Source organism: Mytilus edulis, chromosome 3 (assembly GCF_963676685.1).
Source record: "Mytilus edulis chromosome 3, xbMytEdul2.2, whole genome shotgun sequence".
Lineage (NCBI taxonomy): Eukaryota > Metazoa > Mollusca > Bivalvia > Mytilida > Mytilidae > Mytilus > Mytilus edulis.
Genome location: NC_092346.1, coordinates 13,354,307 through 13,377,073, shown reverse-complemented (window position 1 = coordinate 13,377,073; position 22,767 = coordinate 13,354,307). Strand labels below are relative to the sequence as shown.

At 31.5% G+C, this 22,767-nt stretch overlaps 1 protein-coding gene across 1 annotated transcript in view; it reads right to left on the bottom strand.

Annotated features, from left to right (window-relative positions):
• Positions 1-18,317, bottom strand: part of LOC139515055 (polycystin family receptor for egg jelly-like) — a 93,692-nt gene extending 75,375 nt beyond the window's left edge. Inside the window, exons 1-4 of the mRNA XM_071304614.1 lie at positions 18,287-18,317; positions 17,140-17,583; positions 3,927-4,142; positions 329-544 (exon numbers count right to left, since the gene is read on the bottom strand). Of these exons, the coding sequence (XP_071160715.1) occupies positions 329-544; positions 3,927-4,142; positions 17,140-17,583; positions 18,287-18,317 (907 nt within the window). The remainder of the gene's footprint in view (positions 1-328; positions 545-3,926; positions 4,143-17,139; positions 17,584-18,286) is intronic.
• Between the last annotated feature and the right edge of the window lie 4,450 nt (positions 18,318-22,767).

Sequence of the window (22,767 nt, the reverse complement as noted above, 5' to 3'; positions counted from 1 at the left end):
ACAAGTGAAAAGGGGAAATAACAAAGAAATTGGTGAAAAGGGGACGAAAACATCCTCATTTACATGAAACAAACATTACTAATTTTGACATGTATTAGTTATAGGAACCAACGCAAATTCACAATTAATACAATTGATAGGTCGACCAGGTCAAATATATTCAGGGTCATAAACTATTTACAGCTAAAAATACTAAGTAGGTTCTGTAAGATGGGTCGTATGCAGGTCGGTAAATTTATATGACTACCATATTAAAAAAATGAAATGTTGAATCTTGTACATGCCACTTTCGGACCCCCTGAATAGAGTTGTTTTAGTAGTAAATTACTTGTTTGATTGCGGTCTGCTTTTGTTGTAGCTTCCTCACTGTTGTACTGAATTGTAGTTATGTTAGTTTGAAGATTTGCAGTGGAATTTGCTTTTTGGAGAGAAGTCGAATCGACTGACACATGCAAATCCGTTGATTGAGATTCTGGTGTAGCTGTATCCCCTGTTGTCAATTGTGTAGTTGAAATGGCATTAGTAGGTTCGATCGTTGTTTGTTCTGTTAAAAATAAATTTGCGGTTATAAGTGATTAAATGAAAATAACACTTATTGATTTCGTGTTAACAAAACTTATTTCTGGAGTGAACTTCATAAGGAACGCCCAAATCAAATTATTTGAAAGCAACGGACGCATAAGACTTTAACATGTGCTGAACTAAATGTACAAGATGTATCTTACAAAACTGAGCCAATATCGACATATGTCAATATTGTCCTAGGGCATTTAGGGAGTCGGCACATAATTTTCTGGATTCTTTTTGTTTTTAATTTATCAATAGAGGAATTAATTAGAAAATTAATTTTTAAATCATGTTATACCGAAAGTAATGCATATTGAAATAAGAATACCCCTGAAGACGAATAATACACTAGCTGCTGTATCAACTAAGTGCTTGCAAATGATTAAACCATGTTTTTGGTTGAAGTAAAGCATTTAAAGTTGTCAGAAAAAAGTCATTAAAGTTGTTGTACACTACAATTTGACTACAGACAAGTTAGCCCTTACAAGTTTACACGACATTAAAATTTGTTTCAGTATTTGTTTTATACAGACTTATATAAACAAATAACTAATTTTAACAAATATGTTATCGAACAAAGTGTTATTAATAGTGTTGTGAAACTGAAATGGTATTTGGTTAAACCTCGATCTTTAATAATGATTTCTCAGGAAATCTCATTCCTTAAGTATTATTTCTGTTTGCCCAATTTATGTAAAGGTATGACAGACCTGGTAAAGCACATTTTAGTCTTGTTTAATTTATTAATCATTGTTTTCGGTAGAGTTTACTGTGTTGACACATTTTCCGCCAAACCGTAGTTCCATGTTTAGTGCAAGAGTTGTCGTTCTTTTCACAACAAAGAAGTTATTTCTGAAATACGGGATTTAATTCCGGGTGTGCTTATTGAAATATTGTTATTATGGAATAAAACTACTTATTGTATATAATTAATGGTCATGCATATTTGTCAGTGTAATGATCGCGTATACGAGATCCGCGAAATGTAAGTAATTACGGGAAATAGTCCGTGATAATGATCTTGGTTGCGAACGTAAACAACTTGGTAAGTTGAAATTTAACTGTCCCAGAGATCGGATGTTTTTCGTTCTCCTAACCTATTTATTTCACGTTTGGCATTATGAATTTATATAAGAAGGAAAGTTAAGCTATTTTAGCATTTATTTACACATCTTCAGGTATTAATTGTGTAAAGAGACGGTGAATTCCGTTACACATTGTATTTGACGGTGGCGTTTTTGCCGTGAAACTATTTTAGCCCAACCCTGGCCTAAGTTTAGAATTGTTCATTTTATAATTGAAACGTATATTTATTGCTATTTGTTATTTTTGTCTAAACACTGACATTATGCAGGTTCTTTGACTTGGTTTAAATTGTGTGAATTATATATTGACTTTGAAGAATTGAAATTAATATTCCTGCATAATAAATTATTTTATTTAGAACTCTTTGTTAATTTGCAGCCTTGTCTACTATTCCGCTCGGTAGTTACATTTTTACAACAATAGTAAAGTAAGATTAGATTATCAATTAGCCAATGCAACCATCTCTGCCATAAATATTTCGATCGGTATGCATACATATTTATTAAAATGAAACTTATATTTTAAACTTGTCTTCAACACAATTTTATGTCTTTTTCTCGGCTTTGACCCCATCTAATGCTATTCATAACTGACATCAACAGGATTTAAGCAACACAAAAGTTTACACTAATGGAACAACACCGCTTCTTGCATGTTCCAATAAGGCTTATGATGAACCCGTATTGTGGAATTCATATTAGTTAAGGTAGCACAATACAAAGATTTTATAACTCCAACTCCCAAGTTTTAAAATGCTGTAACTTTCTTAATAATGCTTGAACATTTATAAAATTGGTAGTTTTGGATAGCTAACAGATTACTCTTTCAGATAATAGCAATATTAGTATTATGCAACAATTATGTAACCAATTATAATGTTAACTGTGTCTAAAATATTTTTCACTAAATTTCCTCTTTCAAATGAAATTAGCTTCTGCATAGGTATCCCTAAAGGGTTGATTTCATTATATGTTGTTCCTATGGCCATTATCTACAAAAGGGTGTCTCAGATTTCAGATAGAATGTATGGAACAAATTTTACACCTAATTGAACATTATCTTCTTTTATGTGGTTAGGATGCTTACACTAATTAGAGATTTATGAGAGAATGGAACACCATAGAGACAATCTGAGACACTCTTTTGAAGCCCATAATGAGTTGATTAAGATTCCGTTAAAATTTTCTGTATAGTTAAAGAGATGATAGAGCTAAATTCATTCAAGTGAACTTACCCAGATTTTGCCACTAATTACATAATAATTGATTACATAATGATTGCATAATAAAAATATTGCATTCATTTAAAAGAATTATCTTTTATCTATCTATATATACCTCTTTTATTATTTTCTATGCATTTATAAGAAAGTTACAGCATTTCAAAGGTTAGTGATTGGAAGTAAAAAAATCTTTGTATTGTGCTACCTTAAAAGAGCGTTTTCTTTATAACTGGTTCGTCTTTCGACTTGTTCGATTTGCCATCGTGGTGCTTGTTGTATTGACTGATCATTTTCCTCTTTACAACAGTCTTGCAATTCTGTTTAAACTGTGCATCTACACAGATTTTATTAATATCACAACCAAGAACAGACCTTGTTTTGCTGACTGGTTTTTTTTTTTTCTATTTAATTTTTGTTGTTCTTAAATTATATAAGCCGAAAATACAAGACAATGGTAAAATGAGTCATTAATGTCAACTGTCATTTAGGCGATGTTACTTAAAATTAATATTCAAATTGTCTTTTTATCTGTTACAGTTTTTGGATTATATATTCAGATACATCATATAACAATAACTACTTAAAGTCATTGACAATGTGCACCCTTCCATATTGAAACAGATCCTTAAAAAAAACATGTCCATCTTTTCATTTTTTATTTCTTAGGCGACCTCATCCCAAAGTTTTGATGAAACCAAAGTTTAAGATGGAAAAAAGATATCAACAAGTGAAAAGGGGAAATAACAAAGAAATTGGTGAAAAGGGGACGAAAAAATCCTGATGTACATGAAACAAACATTACTAATTTTGGCATGTATTAGTTATAAGGACCAACACAAATTAAAAATTAATACAATTGATAGGTCGACCAGGTCAAACATATGCAGGGTCATAAACTATTTACAGCTAAATATACTGAGTAGGTTCTGTAAGATGGGTCGTATGCAAGTCGATAAATTTATATGACTGCCATATTAAAAAAATGAAATGTTGAATCTTGTAAATGGCATTTTCGGACCCCCTGAAAAGAGTTGTTTTAATAGTAAGTTACTTGTTTGATTGCGATCTGCTTTTGTTGTAGCTTCTTCACTATTGTGTTCAATATTAGTTGCGTTCGATTGAAGATTTTCAGTGGAAGTTGCTTGTAGGAGAGAAGTCGAATCGAATGACACTTGCAAATCCGTTGATTGAGACTCTGGTGTAGCTGTATCCCCTGTTTTCAAATGTGTAGTTGGAATGTCAGTAGTTAGTTCGATCGTCGTTAGTTCTGCAAAAAATCAAATTTACGGTTATAATTGATTAAATGAAAATAACACTTTATTGACTCGTGCGTTCAAAGCGCTTTACTGGATTGACCTTCATAAGGAACACCCACACCAAAACAGTTGAAAGCAACGGACGCAGAAGACCTTAGCATATGCAGAACTATATCACCAAATTTACTAAACTGAGCCCAAAATCGACTATGGTCAACATAATCCTAGGTTGTCGGAACATTACTTTCTTGATAATTTTTGTTCCAATTGATCAACAGAGGATTTCTTTTTAAATCATAACATTCCCAAAGCAATGAATACTGAGTTTATGATACCCCTGAGGACCAACAGTACACAAGCAGCGGTATCAACCCAGTGCTTTTAAATGGTTAAACTATGTTTTTGGTTGAAGTAAAACATTACAATTGTCAGTAAAAAGTTATTCGAGTTGTTTCTGTACACAACGGACATATTCCCACTCACAAATATTTAAAAACTGTGTTCTAGTATTTGTAATATACAGACTAATATAAAAGCAAATAATTCTTTTTTTTACAAATATAGAATAGAAAAAAAGTGTTATTAGTGGTAAAGTAAGTTTAAATTATCAATAAGCAATGCAACAACCGTTGCCATAAATATTTGGATCGTTATGCATACATGTATTAAAGATGGAAACAAATATGTTAAACTTGTGTTAGACACACTTTCATGTTTTTTTCTCGGTTGTGACATCAACGAATGCGATTCATAACTGTCCCTTAAAGGTGTTTAAGCAACACAACGGTTGACAATAATGGAACGACACTGCTCCTTGTTCCCCCGAGCCTGATTTTAAACAATTTTTTTGGCGGGGATCATGTTACTTAAAAGAAATTTCTTTATAAGTTGTTCGTTTTATGAATTGTTCGTTTTGTCATTGTGGTGCTTGTTGCTTCGACTCATGTTTTTTTTTTACCTCTTACGTTCTTTCATTAATTTTTTTTAAATGTGCATCTGAGATTTTATTAATATCACAACTAAGAACAGGCAAAGATGTCTTTGATAGCTAGTTGTGCAAAAGAGTAATCATAACCTGGCTTTGCTGGTGATGTGAATTAGATTCTGTCACAATAAAGTCAGAGTACTTTGCATTTAAATATTAAAAAGACGGTCACAATACTTATTCTGAAGAAGGGCCTCGCTAAATAAAGGTAACAAAGTGCATGACACAGTATCCAAAAAAAAAATTAAGATAATTTTCACTTCAAGTGTTGGCAAAGTATTTCAGCTTGAGAAGTCACAACAATAAACATTTTAACAGAGGGAAAAGCTTTATAGAATTTGCATAGGGTACGTTAATAAGACATGGGTCTTTGTTGTGTAGTGTTGATGGAAAATTAGAAACGCGTTAAAATTTATATTTAGTACGTTTTTAAAGGAAATAACACAAGTAGCTCACTTAGAATCAGCCGGTCCAAAATAGTATTGACAAGAGAAACGCGGAATACAATCTTTTACCATGATTTATTTATGATCTGATGGAAAAGATGGAGGAAGACGACATTCCTGGACTTTCACTTTTAGTCGATTTTGAAAAAGCTTTCGACACGGTCGAATGGTCTTTTATACTAGAGGCTTTGCAGTTTTATGGCTTTGACCATATATTTATAAGTTGGATTAAGGCATGCTACTGTGATGCCTCTAGTGCAGTGTTAAACAACGGATATATTTCAGAATTCTTTTCATTGAAAAGAGGGCTTCGTCAAGGGGATCCTCTGTCTCCTTATCTATTTATATTAGTTTTGGAACTACTTAGTGCAGCTATTAAAATGATCCTGATGTTGCTGGGGTATCAATTAATGACTCTGAATTTTTATTGAGTCAATATGCTGATGATTCTTCCCTAGTCCTGGATGGTGACCAAAAGTCTCTAAATGAATGTCTCAATTTGTTTGATAAATTTTCAGAATGTGCTGGACTTAGGTGTAATGTTGACAAAACTGAGGCCATATGGATTGGGTCAAAAAAGGGTAGTATGGAAAAACTTTTGCCAGAAAAAAATCTTGTTTGGAACCTTTCTGGGAGGTACAAACTATTAGGTATATGGTTTGAGCTTGCTAAAAGGGATAAGACTCTATGTAATTTTACAGCCAAGATAAACAGTATCAAGTCACTTCTTAATACTTGGGCTTATAGAGAACTAACATATATTGGGAGGGTGGTTGTTATTAAATCTTTAGCACTTCCCATTTTGGTCCAAGTTCTGACTGTCCTTCCTAACCCCCCAGATGGGGTTTTGAAGGAGATTCAAAATATATTTTTCAATTTTTTATGGAAAGGATAACCAGATAAAGTGAAAAGAACAGTGGTTATGTCCGAACACTGTGATGGCGGTCTTAAGATGCCTAATATTTACTATTTTTGTTATAGTGTAAAAATGTCTTGGCTGTATAAATTACTAGACCCCCAGAATTATTCTCCTTGGAAAGTTTTGCTGCTTAGTTATATACAAAAATTTGGGGGGGGGGGGACAAAATTTTACATTTAAGTAAGGAAGGATTGCTTTATTTAGCAAAAAAAGTCAATCCCTTTTGGCATGATATCCTGGTAAATTTTTCAAAATTGAAAAATAAGTTGAAAGTTGAAAACAATACCGATATTCTGGCCCAGTCCATATGGCTAAATCCAAACATCAAAATGGATGGCAAGATGATTTTGAAGGGTAAATATATTGAAAATTGTATATTTTTTATCAATGATCTGGTGTCAGATAATAATACATTATTCTCATATGAAAAATTTGAGAAAAAGTATAATATCAAGACTAATTTTGTAGAGCTTTATGCTATTTTAAGTGCTATTCCAAATAGATGGAAAAGTAGGATAGAAGGTAGTTCTAAACTTGATAATATTGAAAATAAATTAGTAGATAGAGTTAAAAAAGAACCAAAATCTTGTAAATTTTTCTATAATTTATTTCTGGAGGATAATAAAGTATTATCACTATCTTCCCGTAACAAATGGGAAATAGACTTAAATATACAGATTGAAGATTGGAATGCTATTTATTCCATGCCCTTCATTATAACAAGAAATTCGTTTTTACAAAATTTTCAATTTAAGATTGTTCATAGAATTTTACCATGTAATTCCTTTTTATATATATGTAAATTAAAAGAAACTGAACTTTGTACATTTTGTTCAGAAGTTAGAGAAAATATTTTTCACATTTTTTGGGAATGTAATGTAACAAAAACTTCTGGTTTTCCATTATAGATTGGATTAGAAATTATGACATCTTCTTGCCTTTTAGTGCAAAAGAGGTCATTTTAGGTGTGTCTGAGGATTTTGTCAACAGTAAAACAGTTAATAATATTTTGTTGTTACTTAAATACTCTATATACAAATGTAGATGTAAGAGCGTATTGCCCACAAAATATGGTGGGATAGAATATTTAAAGTATTGGATCAAAATAGAAAAATACTCTGTATGTTTCTCAACCCTTACACAAAAAAAAAAAATTGGATCAGAAGTGGCAATTGTTAGAAGCAGCATTAAATTAACAAAATTAATTGTAATATTTATATCTTATTATACCATTATGATTTAATTGACCTTACAAGTGTTATTTAACTTCTTATACTTGTGTCTAATACTGTATTATGTAATATCACATGTTTCATCTTCAAAAATAAAATAATTACAAAAAACAATCATTTACCATCTCAAAGAATAAAAGTGCATTTGATTGATAATTTCCAATTACAACTCAGACGGTATAGAGTGAATATTCAAACCTTTCCAAAACCCGCGGGAAATAATATACAAAACAGTGCACAGCTTATTTACTTACATGTTTAGATGGTTGCATTTCCTTTAAAATTGTTTTCGTGTTTTTGGCATTCATGTATCGTGGATAAAAAATGGGGGGAGGGGGGAAATAGCTGACCTCACAATATATTTCACAGTTCGACCTTATTCTTGTAAGGCATATTTTTGCGCCTCTTTCCAATGTTATATCTTATTCAAGTGTCCCAAGTCTCTCAACGTTTGTTCTGGGTCAACCAACTTTGCATTTCGTCTTAAGTATGCATGACATATTTGTGACTGGACAATACAAGAAAAAATGAATCATTCAGCTTCATTTAGTGACTGATATAGTTTTTAGTCTTTAGCGGTTAATTGACTATACAGGATTTCTTCTATTTTGAAATCTTTACAAGTTTGAATTTGTTTTCACATGGGGAGGTTTAAAGATTTCTATGAACAAATCTGTGAAAATTATATTAAAACGATCGATTTGGTTTAATCGGTAACTGAAGGTTTCTAATTTGTCTTTGTATTTGTATTGTTTTAAGATGGCATAGTCAACAGTCTTACACATGTCTCAATACGGTTGATAGATACCCTAACAATCTAAAAAGGTTTTTGTTCAACATTCACTGTTTGGCTCATTTACAAATCTATGTACTCATTTGACATATACAAAGTAAATATCGACACTGAAGCCTGTTCACAGTGATCTACATTGTTATCGGATTTTTTCAGTACTACCTCCATTTAAAAAGTAATGTTAGAATGCATTGTATCCAAACTAGGAGAAGGGGAGTAGAACTGGGGGAAAAATCATCAATGAGGGGCAATGACTTTATCGAAACGAATTACGATCATGTGGACTCATTTGCAGATCTTGTCTCGGGTATTATACCGGTATTTGATATTTCAAGAGTATCTTTATATATAACAGTTTTCATAAAGACAGACACGGATAAAATTTCCGTTAAGGGCAATAATTTCTAGAAGGGATCAACTGAATATTTCAGCCGTTTACGTATTTGTATATCTTGTCTTGCTGACTTTTTTGGCTGTTGCAAGTTTTTTTCCTCTTAAATTTTATAAGCCTAAAATACAAGAAATTGGTAAAAATCGTCATTGAAGGAGACTGACACTTTCAGTCATGTTACTTTTATTTGATATTCAAATTGTCTCTTATCTGTTACAGTTTACAGTTCATACATACTGAATAAAAAAAAAACTACTAAAAGGAGTCGACCACCCTTCCCTATTGAAACAAATCCTTCTTAAAAAGGTCCGCTATTGCATTACTTATGTCTAAGGCGTGCGCATTTTAAAATATTGATGACACCAAAGTTTCAAAGGTAAAAAACATAATGAGCAAGTGAAGAGGCGAAATAACAGAGAAATGGCTGAAACGTTGATGAAAAAACATCCTCATTTACATGAGGTAAAACAAAACTCACTTTGACATCCATGTTGCAGTACTTTGTGTGTTAAGGTACATGTAGTTCGGAGGTTTAAATAATTTGCGCAATGATATCATAAGTCATGTACATTGTCGTTATTTTCCATAACAATAAAACTTGATCATAAAAATAATCTTTTTTATTTAAATATACCGAGCCAAAAAAGTTTTGCAACAAAAATATAAAATTTTATTTTATTACAAAATCATAACAACTTATAATTTTAATAATAACAAAATGGAATTATGACATGTCAGAAGCAACATGCATGTTAATCACTCACATTCACTAGGATTTTTTTTTTGTATGGAGCGCAGTAGGGTCAAAATTTAGAAATGAGTGTAGTGTTATTCAAAAAAAAAATTCTCGTCCATGCTCCACGTGAATCAATAAAGGATTGACAAAACCTTTCAGTAGCTGCCCTTAGATGTAGTCTATGCACTACTCTTGCGGCCGAAATAAACTTGTCATATGTTGACGGTAAGCGAAGGTAGTGCTCCTCCATCAGTGTTAGTTTTTTTTTTGTCTACCAGATATCGGCCTATCCTGTGCAGTTGCAATTTGTCGATATCTGTTTGTTAGTCTCTAAACTGTTCACTTATGCACATTAAATCGAGCCGTAACGTCAGCAGCACTCCTTGATTCCGGCATCAACCATTCCAAAAGCTTTCTGACGGTGATTTTCGGGGAGGCCTGGTTGACGCCCCATGCAGGTTTTTCTAATGTTTATGTGTTTTTCTTACCGATGGTGTGTCTCTGAACGTTAGTGAAAAACAAATTTCAAATTTCGTTTTAAATGTACAGGTACAGAAGGTAAAACATCAATTACACGTGTAAAGCTTAAATGGCGCGAAATCAATCACCCGGAAAAAAGTACGACTGTTTAAAATTACAGGTATACCTTAGGATTATATCAATGATGTTTAAAAAAAAATGACAGAAACAACAAACAAAAAATTTGAAAAAAAGTGTTGCTAAACATTTATGGCTCAGTATACATTGAGAAAGTGTTGAATAATTATTAACTGCAATTTCAAAACTTAAGAAAGTTTATTGTTACAATTGTCCTTGTCAAAATCTCCTAGTACTTCCATTCTAAAAATATGGAGCATGTTCTTGACGTCGGAGAAGACTGAAGAGAGAATAACTCATAATAATCGAACATGAATACTGTAATGCAGTTCGAAATTATAGATAACGATCTTCATTTTGGTAGCTTATGAAGCAGTTTCACCCTTGTCTTACACTGGAAAAGGTCCGACAAATATGCGAAAGATGGATGTAAACAAATCATAAAAAGGGGGAAAGCTGATAAGTAAGTACTACTGAATTGAATATAAATGCTCAAAGAGCGATTAACGACCTCTGAAAATAATTTGTAAGCGTAAAATTAGCGGAAATAATGTCAAAACAATATCCGTGTCGAACAACAAAACAATTACTCCCCCTCCCCCTTTGTTTAGGCTGAAATATGCATGTAACCATAGGCATAGCTCATGGTACTTCTATCATGTAAGTCATGAAAGTAGGAGGTTTATATAATATATGCAAACATATTTTTCTTGTTGTAAACCTGGCATATTCGAATGCGAATGCGGGTGATTATGCCCGAATTCCAGTTGTCACATTTTTAGTTAAGCATGCACATAAAATTTAGAACATTTCCCGTCTAGACTGTATAAATTATTTTAAAAAATGAATCATTTCACAAAACTACCTTTCTTACTGATGGTCTGGATGTAGGGCCTTTCATTTCTTTCTGATCTAATTCTTTATCCCATTTATCTCTATTTATTTTTTGTTTTTTTTCCATTTTTCTGTGTTTCTTATAATTTAACATCCCATTATCTTTTTTTTTTAATTTTAAAAGCTTATTAGGCTTCTGTTCATAATGTTGCTGTTAACTGATCAGCAATTGGCTCAAGAACACAGTTATTTTGTAGTGCATTTCTTGAACATGTTAAAGACATTAAATGAAAACTTTAAAAACATTGCACCTGCGCTAAATGGGTGTTATATTTTCAAGACAGCTTCAGACTGCTTACTTTTCCGGAGCACCTGAGATCACCCCTAGTTTTTGGTGGGGTTCGTGTTGTTTATTCTTTAGTTTTCTATGTTGTGTCATGTGTACTATTGTTTTTCTGTTTTTCTGTTTGTCTTTTTTCATTTTTAGCCATGGCGTTGTCAGTTTGTTTTAGATTTATGAGTTTGACTGTCCCTTTGGTATCTTTCGTCCCTCTTTTCTTTTCAGACATACTAATTTTTAACCTTTTTCGGCTGGTTCATTCATGACCAAAAGTTTTTTACAGTGTAATTTCAACCTCTTTAAATACATCCTCTTTAAGGCATAATATATTTTAAAGGTGTATGAAAAAAATTTGCAAGACATGTAATGTTGTAATCAAAAGAAAAATCAAAGGATAATAACTATGTTCCTATCTAATAGGATAGTAGGACTTAACTGTTATTAACCAACTGTGTGTGACCAAAGCTTACTAAATTAAAAGCCTGTGGACCAAGTCTCATGGCAATAAGATATATATTATAGACAAAATGACTTCTTTTATATTCAACTTTGGGTGTTCAATTTTCACGTTAAATTTGAAGAATTTCAACTATCAACATTTGGGGCTTTCAACATTTAAATATTGCCAAAAAAATATTTTTTTAAATGCCCTAATATTAAATGTGTCATGTTTTTAAAGCAATAGAATAGTATTACACTTTTGATGTATCGGACAAGTCAAAATTACAAAAATGTATGAGTATGTGCTTTTTAAGGTTTTTTAATTAAAAGGGGGGATGGGGACTTGTATGAAGTTATATTTTCCAGCAATTTAAAACTCGTGAAGTGTTTTTACCTTAAATAGAAAGGAAATTAAAAATAGCATAGAATATTACATGTAATAGTTTAATAGTATCAAAAAGTAAAAAAAAAATTCAGTACACCCATGCTAATTTTTTTTTATTTCTAATGGAAATTTCACTTGTTATTGTTTTAATGAAAGCTTGTAGGATTAATGATTCAGATCATTAATAACAAACACGATTTAAATCTATTTTCATAAAATTAAAATATATTTTTAAGTCCGATTTTGGGGTAATTTGTGTGCATGCAATTTAACAAAAAACACATTTCAAATGTTTTTTTCCGATTTTCTGATCGCCTTGATATCTACAAAAGGGACTTTTATAAGAACGTTAATATGTACTCTAACGAAAAATCGTGGCTTCTTTATCCTTATATGTACTATTTTATCTACAAACTTAATTCAAACCGCGTACATGAAGTTCATGTCCATCCTGTTACCGCTACTTAAATCAGCCGTTAAATTATTCTCCCTGTGAATATTGAATTAGTCAGTGTTGATTTCAAAAGTACAAATTAACCTTTACATTTAACACAGCACGTTTCTCGGACGACAGTGTAGAGAAAAGAAATTTCAAGACATTTAGTGAAAAAAAAATAGAGGGTACTTTTTTCATGTCTATGCTGTTACCAACAGTTTTGATTAATTACACCAAAAGTATACTTGTAAAAAGTGCAATAACGTGTTGGAAACCAAATTCACAACAGAAAAAAACATTATCACCTTACCAAAGGGAGTAGTTATTTCAAAACAGCATTCGAAAATGAAGAAATGTGTCTATCCTGTTATGTCTATCCTGTTACTATGGTTGCTATGGTTACAGTAGCAGGATAGACAATTGTAGGTGGAAATGTCGTTAAACAATTTATCATAACATATAGTTGCAGACAGAATGAAACATTTCGTTGTTTGAACTCATCTTAAGGTTATAACGTCTTAATCTTCCCAATTTAGCATTTGCAGGTGCAATACTGATATCGTTAACAGGATAGACAAAAAGGTATCAGGATAGAACATTTTATAGTGATATATCATTAACGTACGTTCCTGTTACCAATGAAATAAAGACAAAAGTAAACTAAAATGTGAGGGATATACTTGATGTTGGGTTTATTTGAAAGAGAGAAAAAATTCCGAACAATATGAATTGTTATCTTAGACTTGCATTACTGGTGGTAATTTTTAAAACCTTTGAAAAGCATTTTTAGAGGCATTTTTCAGTACAACCTAGAAAATTGGCAAATAATCTTTTATTTCACAAAATGAACATAGATAGAAGTTATTCTCTTGAAAACCATATAATTGGCTACGAAAAACAAGCTAAAATTTTATCTAAACTTTTTCTTAATAAACCGAAATTTCTTTTGAAAATGGTAACAGGAGAGACAAAATATTGTACCACCTATCAAAAAATGTTTCAAGATATTCTTGTATGACATTATTAAGATTGCATCTTTTAATATGTTGTTCTATAGGTACTGTTTGTTTTGATTTGCATATGTAGAGGGACATTTTTTTAAATGACCCATATAACTACATGGATTGGTTGATTGGTTGACATCGAGTGACAAATGTTACATTCATATTAAGGACCAACGCAAATTCACAATTAATACAATTGATAGGTCGAACAGGTCAAATTCAGGTACAGAAATTATTTACAGCTAAATATACTAGTAGGTTCTGAAAAATTGGACGACACGTATGCAGGATTATTAAGAAACGATAACGTGACACTCTCCTTACACGAGACATCAGATTTAACGTTCCCATTTCGACCAAACGCAGCTACGTATTTATACACCCCGCACATCGATATGGATGCCCCTCTTTAGCAGGGGTTTACGTCTGTGCGGAAGAAGTCAACTCTTTGGGTGTGAAAAAACGGTGATGTGAGTTAAACTTTAATGAGGCAGAAAACCAACAATCAAGACATCTAGAGTCAACGTACAATCGTTTATAATAAAGATTTTAATGGTGATCGCTAGAAAACGAGGAAAATGAACGACGGATAATAAAAAAAAATGTATTTGTTTGCCTGTCGTTTTTTTTTGTATTTAAGAATGAAGATTAAGTTGTCAGAATATCTCGTCCAAACGCCTTTTTAGCCAGCTACTCAAAACTACGTTTATTTACTTGATCCTGAAAATGTTGCATTTAGGCTGTTTAAATACCTTTTTATTAACCGAAGTTTACAGGATTTTTTTAATCAATTGGACTGGACAGAGAACACTGTAAGTATTTCGCGTAGGCTCGTGGATATTAACATCCCGTTTTGTTCTTAGGTCTTATAATGTCAATATTAACGTATCATTGAACTTTTACTATAAGTAATTAAGGTAATATACCAATCCTAAAGGTATCGCACGAACTCCTAAAAACGCGAGAAGGTATGCATACATGTAGTTGACCTTAGATGGATTTTTGCTATTTTTAGATCCTTTTTAGTCATATATCCTCAACTGTTGCGGTTCTTATACATCCTTGACTTTCAAATAATCGGCTTTGAGCGTTTCTAATGAAGGTAAAGCCAGTTGACACACATAATTTGTCGGTTTGGACTGTTGTCTTGTTCAATAGCACGTTACAAATACGACTCAATGTCACTAGTAAATGACTTTTAGACTTCAACGGTCATTTTCATTTTAACATCATCGGAAAAGTCTGAAAATTAAATTATACAGTCATGTTCAGTTTTTTAGTTCTTTTTATACTTATCCATTGGGGTAAATTCAGTACTAATCCGACAATTCGATTGCAGTCAATTCAGTGCTGTTCAGTAGCTTTTCATGCAAATCAATGTGTGGTTGATATGTACAGTTAAATAACTAGTGAACAATCTTAACATATATAATTGACCATCAGGACATTGTTTGAATAGTATTTAATTTACAGTAGCGGTTAAATCTGAAAATTTACTTGAAAACTGAAACAAAATTAATTAATTTACCGTTCAGTTAATGAGCTGTTCAGATCAAAATTGTTTTACTAGCGTGTTGGTTTAGTACATACCAGGCTTGATATTCTTCATTGGACGTTAAATCAATCGTATTATTATAAAGTTAGTAGCAAATACAGATACATTGTATGTGTAATACGGTTAACGGCAATCGTTCTGTATCAGCTACCCGTGATGATATCGATATCAGTCACGGTTGCGAAGGCTTTATCACAACTTAAATCTGTATGACTTCACGCCATCGACGCCAGTCACTGTTGCAAAGGTTTTATCACACCCCTAATCTGTATGACGTCATGTCACATAAAAAAGACATCTATGTGAGGTATATAATAAAGTGTATATGATATGGCTTTTTCAACATCACACACCGTATCAACCCTCAACAAATATAATCTCTCGGGAATCTTTAGAAAAATGCTTTCCGGCAAGTGAATGTCTGAATTATTTAAACTTTTTGAAACATTATACTTAAAGAAAACAAGCCATTCATGACTTTCTTTAATATAATATGTTCTCCTATTTATTTGTGTTGTAGTCCTGTAATGTTGTGTTGTCATTTTAATGTTATATTTAACATGGCTATTAAAGAGGGAGGTTTGGCATGCCACAAAACCAGGTTCAACCCACCATTTTTTTTTTAAATGTCCTGTATCAAGTCAGGAATATGGTCATTGTTACATTATAGTTCGTTTCTGTGTGTGTTACATTTTAACGTTGTGTTTCTTTTGTGTTGTTTGTTTCCTCTTATATTTAAGTGTGAATTCACATTATATTATTATAAAAAATTTAAACAATTAATCGTCATTTTAAATATGGACCAGGTACCATAATAGAAAAAGAAAATCTACCAAAGCTACTTGCTTGACTAATATCTACTTTCATTTTCTGGTTTCAATCAATTGTATAATTCCCAATTTTACACGATTAAATAGTAGACACTATATTTGTGCAATGATTCAATTGGTATATTTAATGGGTAACCATGCATGCATATAGATCTTTACATAATTATTCGTTCTATATTGATATTTGGACTTGTCTTCCTGCACTGTTGATGACCTAATGACTACATGCTATAATGCATCGTTTTAGTATAGCTCTATGTCGGCTTTTGCTGTCAATATGACAAAAACCATTCCTTACTGTCCAGATATTTCGATTGATTTATACAAAAAGCGTGTTGTATAACATTTCTCGCCTTGTATATGAAATATCCACCCTCCAGTGGCACCAAATGGATAGTCAAATTTATTGCATAAAAAAGGGATTTTGAAATGATTTTGATCGACCATAGAGATAACTTGCTTTTTACATTTAAAAAAAAGCCCAAGTACCTTCGGTCCAAAAATCAACATAAATAGTATCATTATATCAAGTGATCCTGAATTAAGTATACTTAAAAGAGTCTTCTATTGGACCAGATACTCCAACGAAATGTGGTGGTGTATATAAAAATGTCGTTGGCTTTATGTTTTACTATTACCTCCAAAATCAATGTGATATAATGGTTCATTATTCGTATTTCGTGAATTCAATTTTTCTATTTTTAGTCTCGATCTGTAGATTAATAAAAAGTACATAAGAAATGAACAATTGAAATTAGTATTGAAAAAACAAGTACTTCATGATTTTAGAAATATGAATATCAATGATGTAGGAACATATCGTAGTTAGTACATATCTGTTACTTTGTCACTCGTCACATTTGTACAGGTATAAGTCACAAATTTGAATAATTACTATAACGAACGCTAAACCCACTTTTGTGTTGATTTTCTAAAAAGAACAATATTTATTAAGAGGTTTAGCCAAACGTTCCCTTTTTTTAAATATTTTTTGAAGAATGTTATTGAAACAAATTAACACAAGACCATCAATTCATTAACATGCAATGGGTATTGAGAATGTCATCTGGTGTGATTTTCTTACCTTGAGTATGAAATATCCACTCCCCATTTGAACCATATGCTTTTGAAATTCCAATATTTTGTATTGGCCACAAAGGCGCACTAGTCAATGTTAGAAAAGTAGACCCCGAATCATCTAGTCCATGACTAACATTGATCGTATTATCATCCCAAGTGATCCTGAACTCTTTATATTGAGAACAATGTAGAACTGGACCATCAAATTCAACAAGACGTGGTAGTGTACCTAACTTTCCGGCCCGAATAATTGAAACTGTATTACTATAAATTCCAAAAGCAATCTCGTATAATGGTTCAGTTTCGGTGTTTCCAGACATCAATCCAACATAAGCATTAGAACAAGCTCTTACTTGAAAGGTTAAGACTCTATCTGTAGCTGATATACCATAGTTAGACAATAAAGTGTAGTCTCTTATATTTGGAGTAGCAATATAAATGTCTGCGCCTACAATGATAGTTAAATTATTATAAATCTAAAACAGAAGCTGGAAATACTGAAAGAGTACAGTAGTCAGACTGATACATGTCATACGTCAAAACAAACTGACAAAGTCATGGTGAAAAAGAAAAACGACCAAAAGACAAACAACATAACATAGAAAATTTAAGACTGAGCAACACGAACCCCATTAAAAACTGGGGTTGATCGCAGGTGCTACAGAAAGGCCTTAATGTGTCTCCCGTCTACTTGCTTATGTAAGAACATAACCACTGATAAGTCTAATCATGTAGGTCACATTATCGGAAAAGATGACGGTATTGTGGTAACCACCCACTTTTTTACACAAAATAGAAATGCATGCATCACAGGGGACGCTAACATGTCGGTTCATCCGGTCTAGTTCTTTTTTGGATTTCATGCGGTCCCCTCATTTTATGTTTGTGGCTTTTAATTGTTTCTTAAAATTAAATTACTAAATTTAAACATCAGTAGAGTACAGTTACTTTAATTTGAAATACCATAAAGATGTGTTATATTTGCTCTAGTCTTGCAATGATCAGTATGATAAATTGGATATTACCAATTATATTAAATAAACTCATCATAGTTTATAAATAAAATAGATCAAATAGATCAAAAACATACTAATCCCCTCCCATCCTATAATCAGTTATTAACCAAAATCTGTAACCTTTTAAAATTATACTTGTATTGAATTTTTGTTGTCCCAACGTCATTTCTTCTTTTTTTTTTGGCTACAGAAAGTTATTTAATTAGCTTGATGACAACTATAAATGAGATTTTATCAAGCAAGTTTTAGTCATTATTATTATAGTTGTATGCACAACATGTATTTTTCACATCTTAATCGGCGCCATTAGTTGAGCATCATCATAAGGTTCATGGGTTTTATAAAAGAAATGAAAAAGTACATTGCCTTGCAGTCCTTATCATTGGAAGTCGTCAGCATCCATTTACGACGATTTAGAAGAATTTTTAAATAGTTTTATATCGAGATCAGTATAGTATGTTAATATGACTAGTTTTAATCTTAAATTATACCTCATAAGTTCATTCAAATTCAAAACATTTCTAATCTTTCTACATGGCTAATTAAGAGGCAAGTCAAAATTTAGGCTTGGTTTGCTCGCAGTAACTTATCATTTTCTGTACGATTTAGTATTTAATAAAGTTAACAAAAACATTACAAACATCTCTAAACAAACACACATCTAGCTATTCTACACTAAATCATTATAATATCATGCAAATAATATACTATGCACAACGTGTCGTACGTAGAAGTTACTGTGAGCACCTCGATACATACTATACAAAGTATCTGTTATATATGACTATAGAACCCCACCCGTAAAACCACCTAAGAACCCGTGCAGTACTAACCAAAGACTTATAATTAGATACTAATCAAACTAGTTCTACAAATCAGTTCAACAGTTACTAAAGATAGAAATAGGGAAAATCCAAATATAACGGAATAGAAATAAATTTGTCTTTTAAAATTCAGTTATTAAGACATTTGTAATTATACAACAATTGCTTTGTACAGATTTATATATAGATATATGCCATCCTTTATATTTTTCTTGAGATAAATATCTGATGCAATAGACTATAGGAAGTAGTACACTTGAATTGTGTATATTAAGGATAGATGGTTCATGCATCAAGATCAACCGGACCACGAAGACCAAAACAAGAATTACTATATGTAGAATAAATTCCATTATCTTAATAGAACAAAATGAATGAAAAATACTATGGCAATTTGCTTTTAAATATGATCAGATCGAAAATAAAGTGTCAGTTTAAAAACCGTTGTAGGTTTTCATTGGTAAAATAGCCTTTAAAAAACCAATATATGAAAACCTGTTAATGTATACTCTGCGTAGGTATAAACAATTTTCGTTTGCCTTTTGTTTTTTGTTATACTATCACCTGAACATGATTACTTATACTTGGGTGAAAGAAGATATTATTTCAATCCTTTTCAGTATCATGATGAATTGGTTGTTTCTTGAATAATGACCTGTGGCATATTTCTATGAATATCTAAGACGAAACTAGATTAAATATCTATGTAATATGTAGGTTCTGCAAAATAGGTGAACCGTATTAATGGAATGAAAGTTTGACTTTGAACTAAAACAGATGACATGTAGGACTTATCAACTTGCATGTTTTGTTTATGTCATTCATATTGATGAAATAAGTAAAAAAATATTATGGGGTGAAAAATATTGATGCAATAGATTATAGGAAGTAGTACACTTGAATTGTGTCTATTAAGGATATACGACACATAAGCGATCTCACGTTATTGTTTTTTACTCCCCCCCCCCCCCCCCCCCCCCAATGTTGACGCAAAGCTAATATTTTATGTACAGTCTCGAAATTATACATCCATGACTCAATTTCCTTAATATTCCAGATTGCTTGCATGTTTGAGAAGTAAAATCACAGATTGCATATATGTGTACTTTTCTTACAACTTGTACAAATCACACAACTAAAACTGTCAAAAAAATGGATGTTTCATCTGGTTGCTTTTCTCTAAGTTCATATGTAAAAATATGAAAGTTAAAGATAATAGCAACCCAAAATATAAAGCCATCTTCTTTTGTTTATTTGATAGGAGTTTTCATACTTTCTAAGAAGAAGTAACTCATACTACGTATATTTCTCTTCATAAACTGTTCATGTAAGTATATCTTTGTTGGTAAAAAAAAACCAGACGGACACACACATCTAGAAACTACTTTAAATTATTTCTTGTTCTATTTTTCTGTAATTATAAGCTAACACTTAATTATCTTTCAATGTAAAAACAATCATTTCAAGTAAGGAAAATTTCGTTTTGTAAAATGTCCTTTAAATGTATTATTTCATAAACATGATAAAATACAAAATAAATAAATTCACTTATATTAAATGCACAAAAATATCCAATAATCACAAAGTTACAAAGATTCTCATTCGAAACACAAGACACGAGTTCCATTATTCAGAAACTACGGCGTATTTTTTTGTGGCGTTTTTGATAGTCCAGAGGCAAAACAAGCGATAAGAGCTCATATGATACCATGAAATAATGTTGTGTGATCAGAATTGATATATGCTTTTTTGTTAATGAAATACTTATTGCATTGCATTTTATGAAAATGCCAATATCTTAAACGTTTTATAATTTCAATACAAAAAGTTGAGAATTACATTTTAAAATACAATAATTCAATTAAAAATATTAAAATCTTTGCATTTGGTTATATATGTTTTCAAGAATACAAAGAACTCACCATGTATCAAGATCAACCGGACCAAGAAGACCAAAAGTAGAATTACTGTATGTAGAATAAATTCCATCATCTTAATAGAACAAAATGAATGAAAAATACTATGGCAATTTGCTTTTAAGTATGATCAGATCGAAAATAAAGTGCCAGTTTAAAAACCGTTGTAGATTTTCATTGGTAAATCAGCCTGTAAAAAATCAATGTATGAAAACTTTTTAATTTATACTCTGCGTAGGTATAAACAATTTTCGTTTGCCTTTTTTGCTTGTTTGTTATACTATCACCTGAACATGATTACTTATACTTGGGTAAAAGATATTAGTTCAATCCTTTTCAGTATCATGATGACTTGGTTGTTTCTTGATTAATAAGCTTTGGCATATTTCTATAAATATCTAAGACGAAACTTAATTAAATATCTATTTAATATGTAGGTTCTGCAAAATAGGTGAACCGTATTAATGGACTGAAAGTTTGACTTTGAACTAAAAAATATGAAAGGACTTATCAACTTGATGAATAAAATACCTGGCATGTTTTGTTTATGTTAATCGTAATGATGAAATAAGTAAAAAAAAATATTATGGGGTAGAAAATATGTGAAGTATCTATATTTACGTGCTGGTTTTTTTTTCTTGTTTTTTCGGGGGGGGGGGGGAGTATAAAAGGGTATTAAACTTCCTATTTATTACATTTAAAAAAAAACTTAAAAGGGTTGCATAGAAAAACACTTGGTGGCCTTGTAAACAATTTAAAATTTAAGGACTTGTCAAAACTGCAAACTTAGTTAAATGTCCATAAAGATTTGTCTGATAGAATGTTAGCAAGGAGATCTAAACAGTTATAAAATATAGTGACAACAAGTATCTTTTAATATACACTAACGCAGGATTAAATTCATTGGTGTCAGATCAACATATAGCTTATGATCTGCTGCAGTCCAAATAACAGATCTTGTAAAATTAAAGTAGTTCGATATAAATCAAAGACCAGTCAAATGCAATTGTCTCCCAGGTACGGCATTTTGCAGACCTTAGATGTTTTTCAACTTTGTACTTCATTTGGCTTTCCAATTATTATGATTCGGGCGTCACTGATGTGTCTTACGTAGACGAAACGCTCTGCTGCCGTTCAATCATAACATAGGTATCTTTGATGAGTTTTTTTTTTAAATGAAAAATATCGTTTCTTGTGTTTGAAGTTTTATGTAAGTACTGAATTATGATTTAAAAACAACAAGAGAAATATGAAATTGTCAACGTGGTCTTCCAACCGACAGTTAAAAACTTCCCGAAATGAGACGTCTTTTTGCTATGCAATATTTGTCTTCTTATTCATCATACCGTAGATTTCCAGTTGCTTTCCGATTTTCTCGTCCTACATCCCAGTCGTCATGCCTTCAAGATCATATATATGTATTAATCTTTAATAATTTCTCCGCCTGACTTCATGACATGATAGTCGCCGAAGTAAAATCAAACAACAATTAATCAATCAACTAAAATACACCTTTCCTTTTGTGTTACCTTACTATTTTTGTACTTAATTTAAAACAAAACCATGACACATGACATTACAGAAACTATTAAACACGGCAACAATACTTTCTTCAACATGTGAAAATGATGTAGGATCAGTAATAAAGCAACACAATTAAATTTGTTCTCGTACCCTAGGTCTCGTTCACAATACCAATATGAAACATGTTTTAGGAACACAAGTTTTATGGTTTACATCTTTAAACACTCACCAACGTTAAGTTATATGTAGTGTTTTGTTAAAAAAAAATTCTGTTCGTCTTTTTTGGTTTTTGTCAAGGTGTAAGCAGTTTTTCTTCAACTTATCAATTGTGAATATCCGCTTGGTATATCCC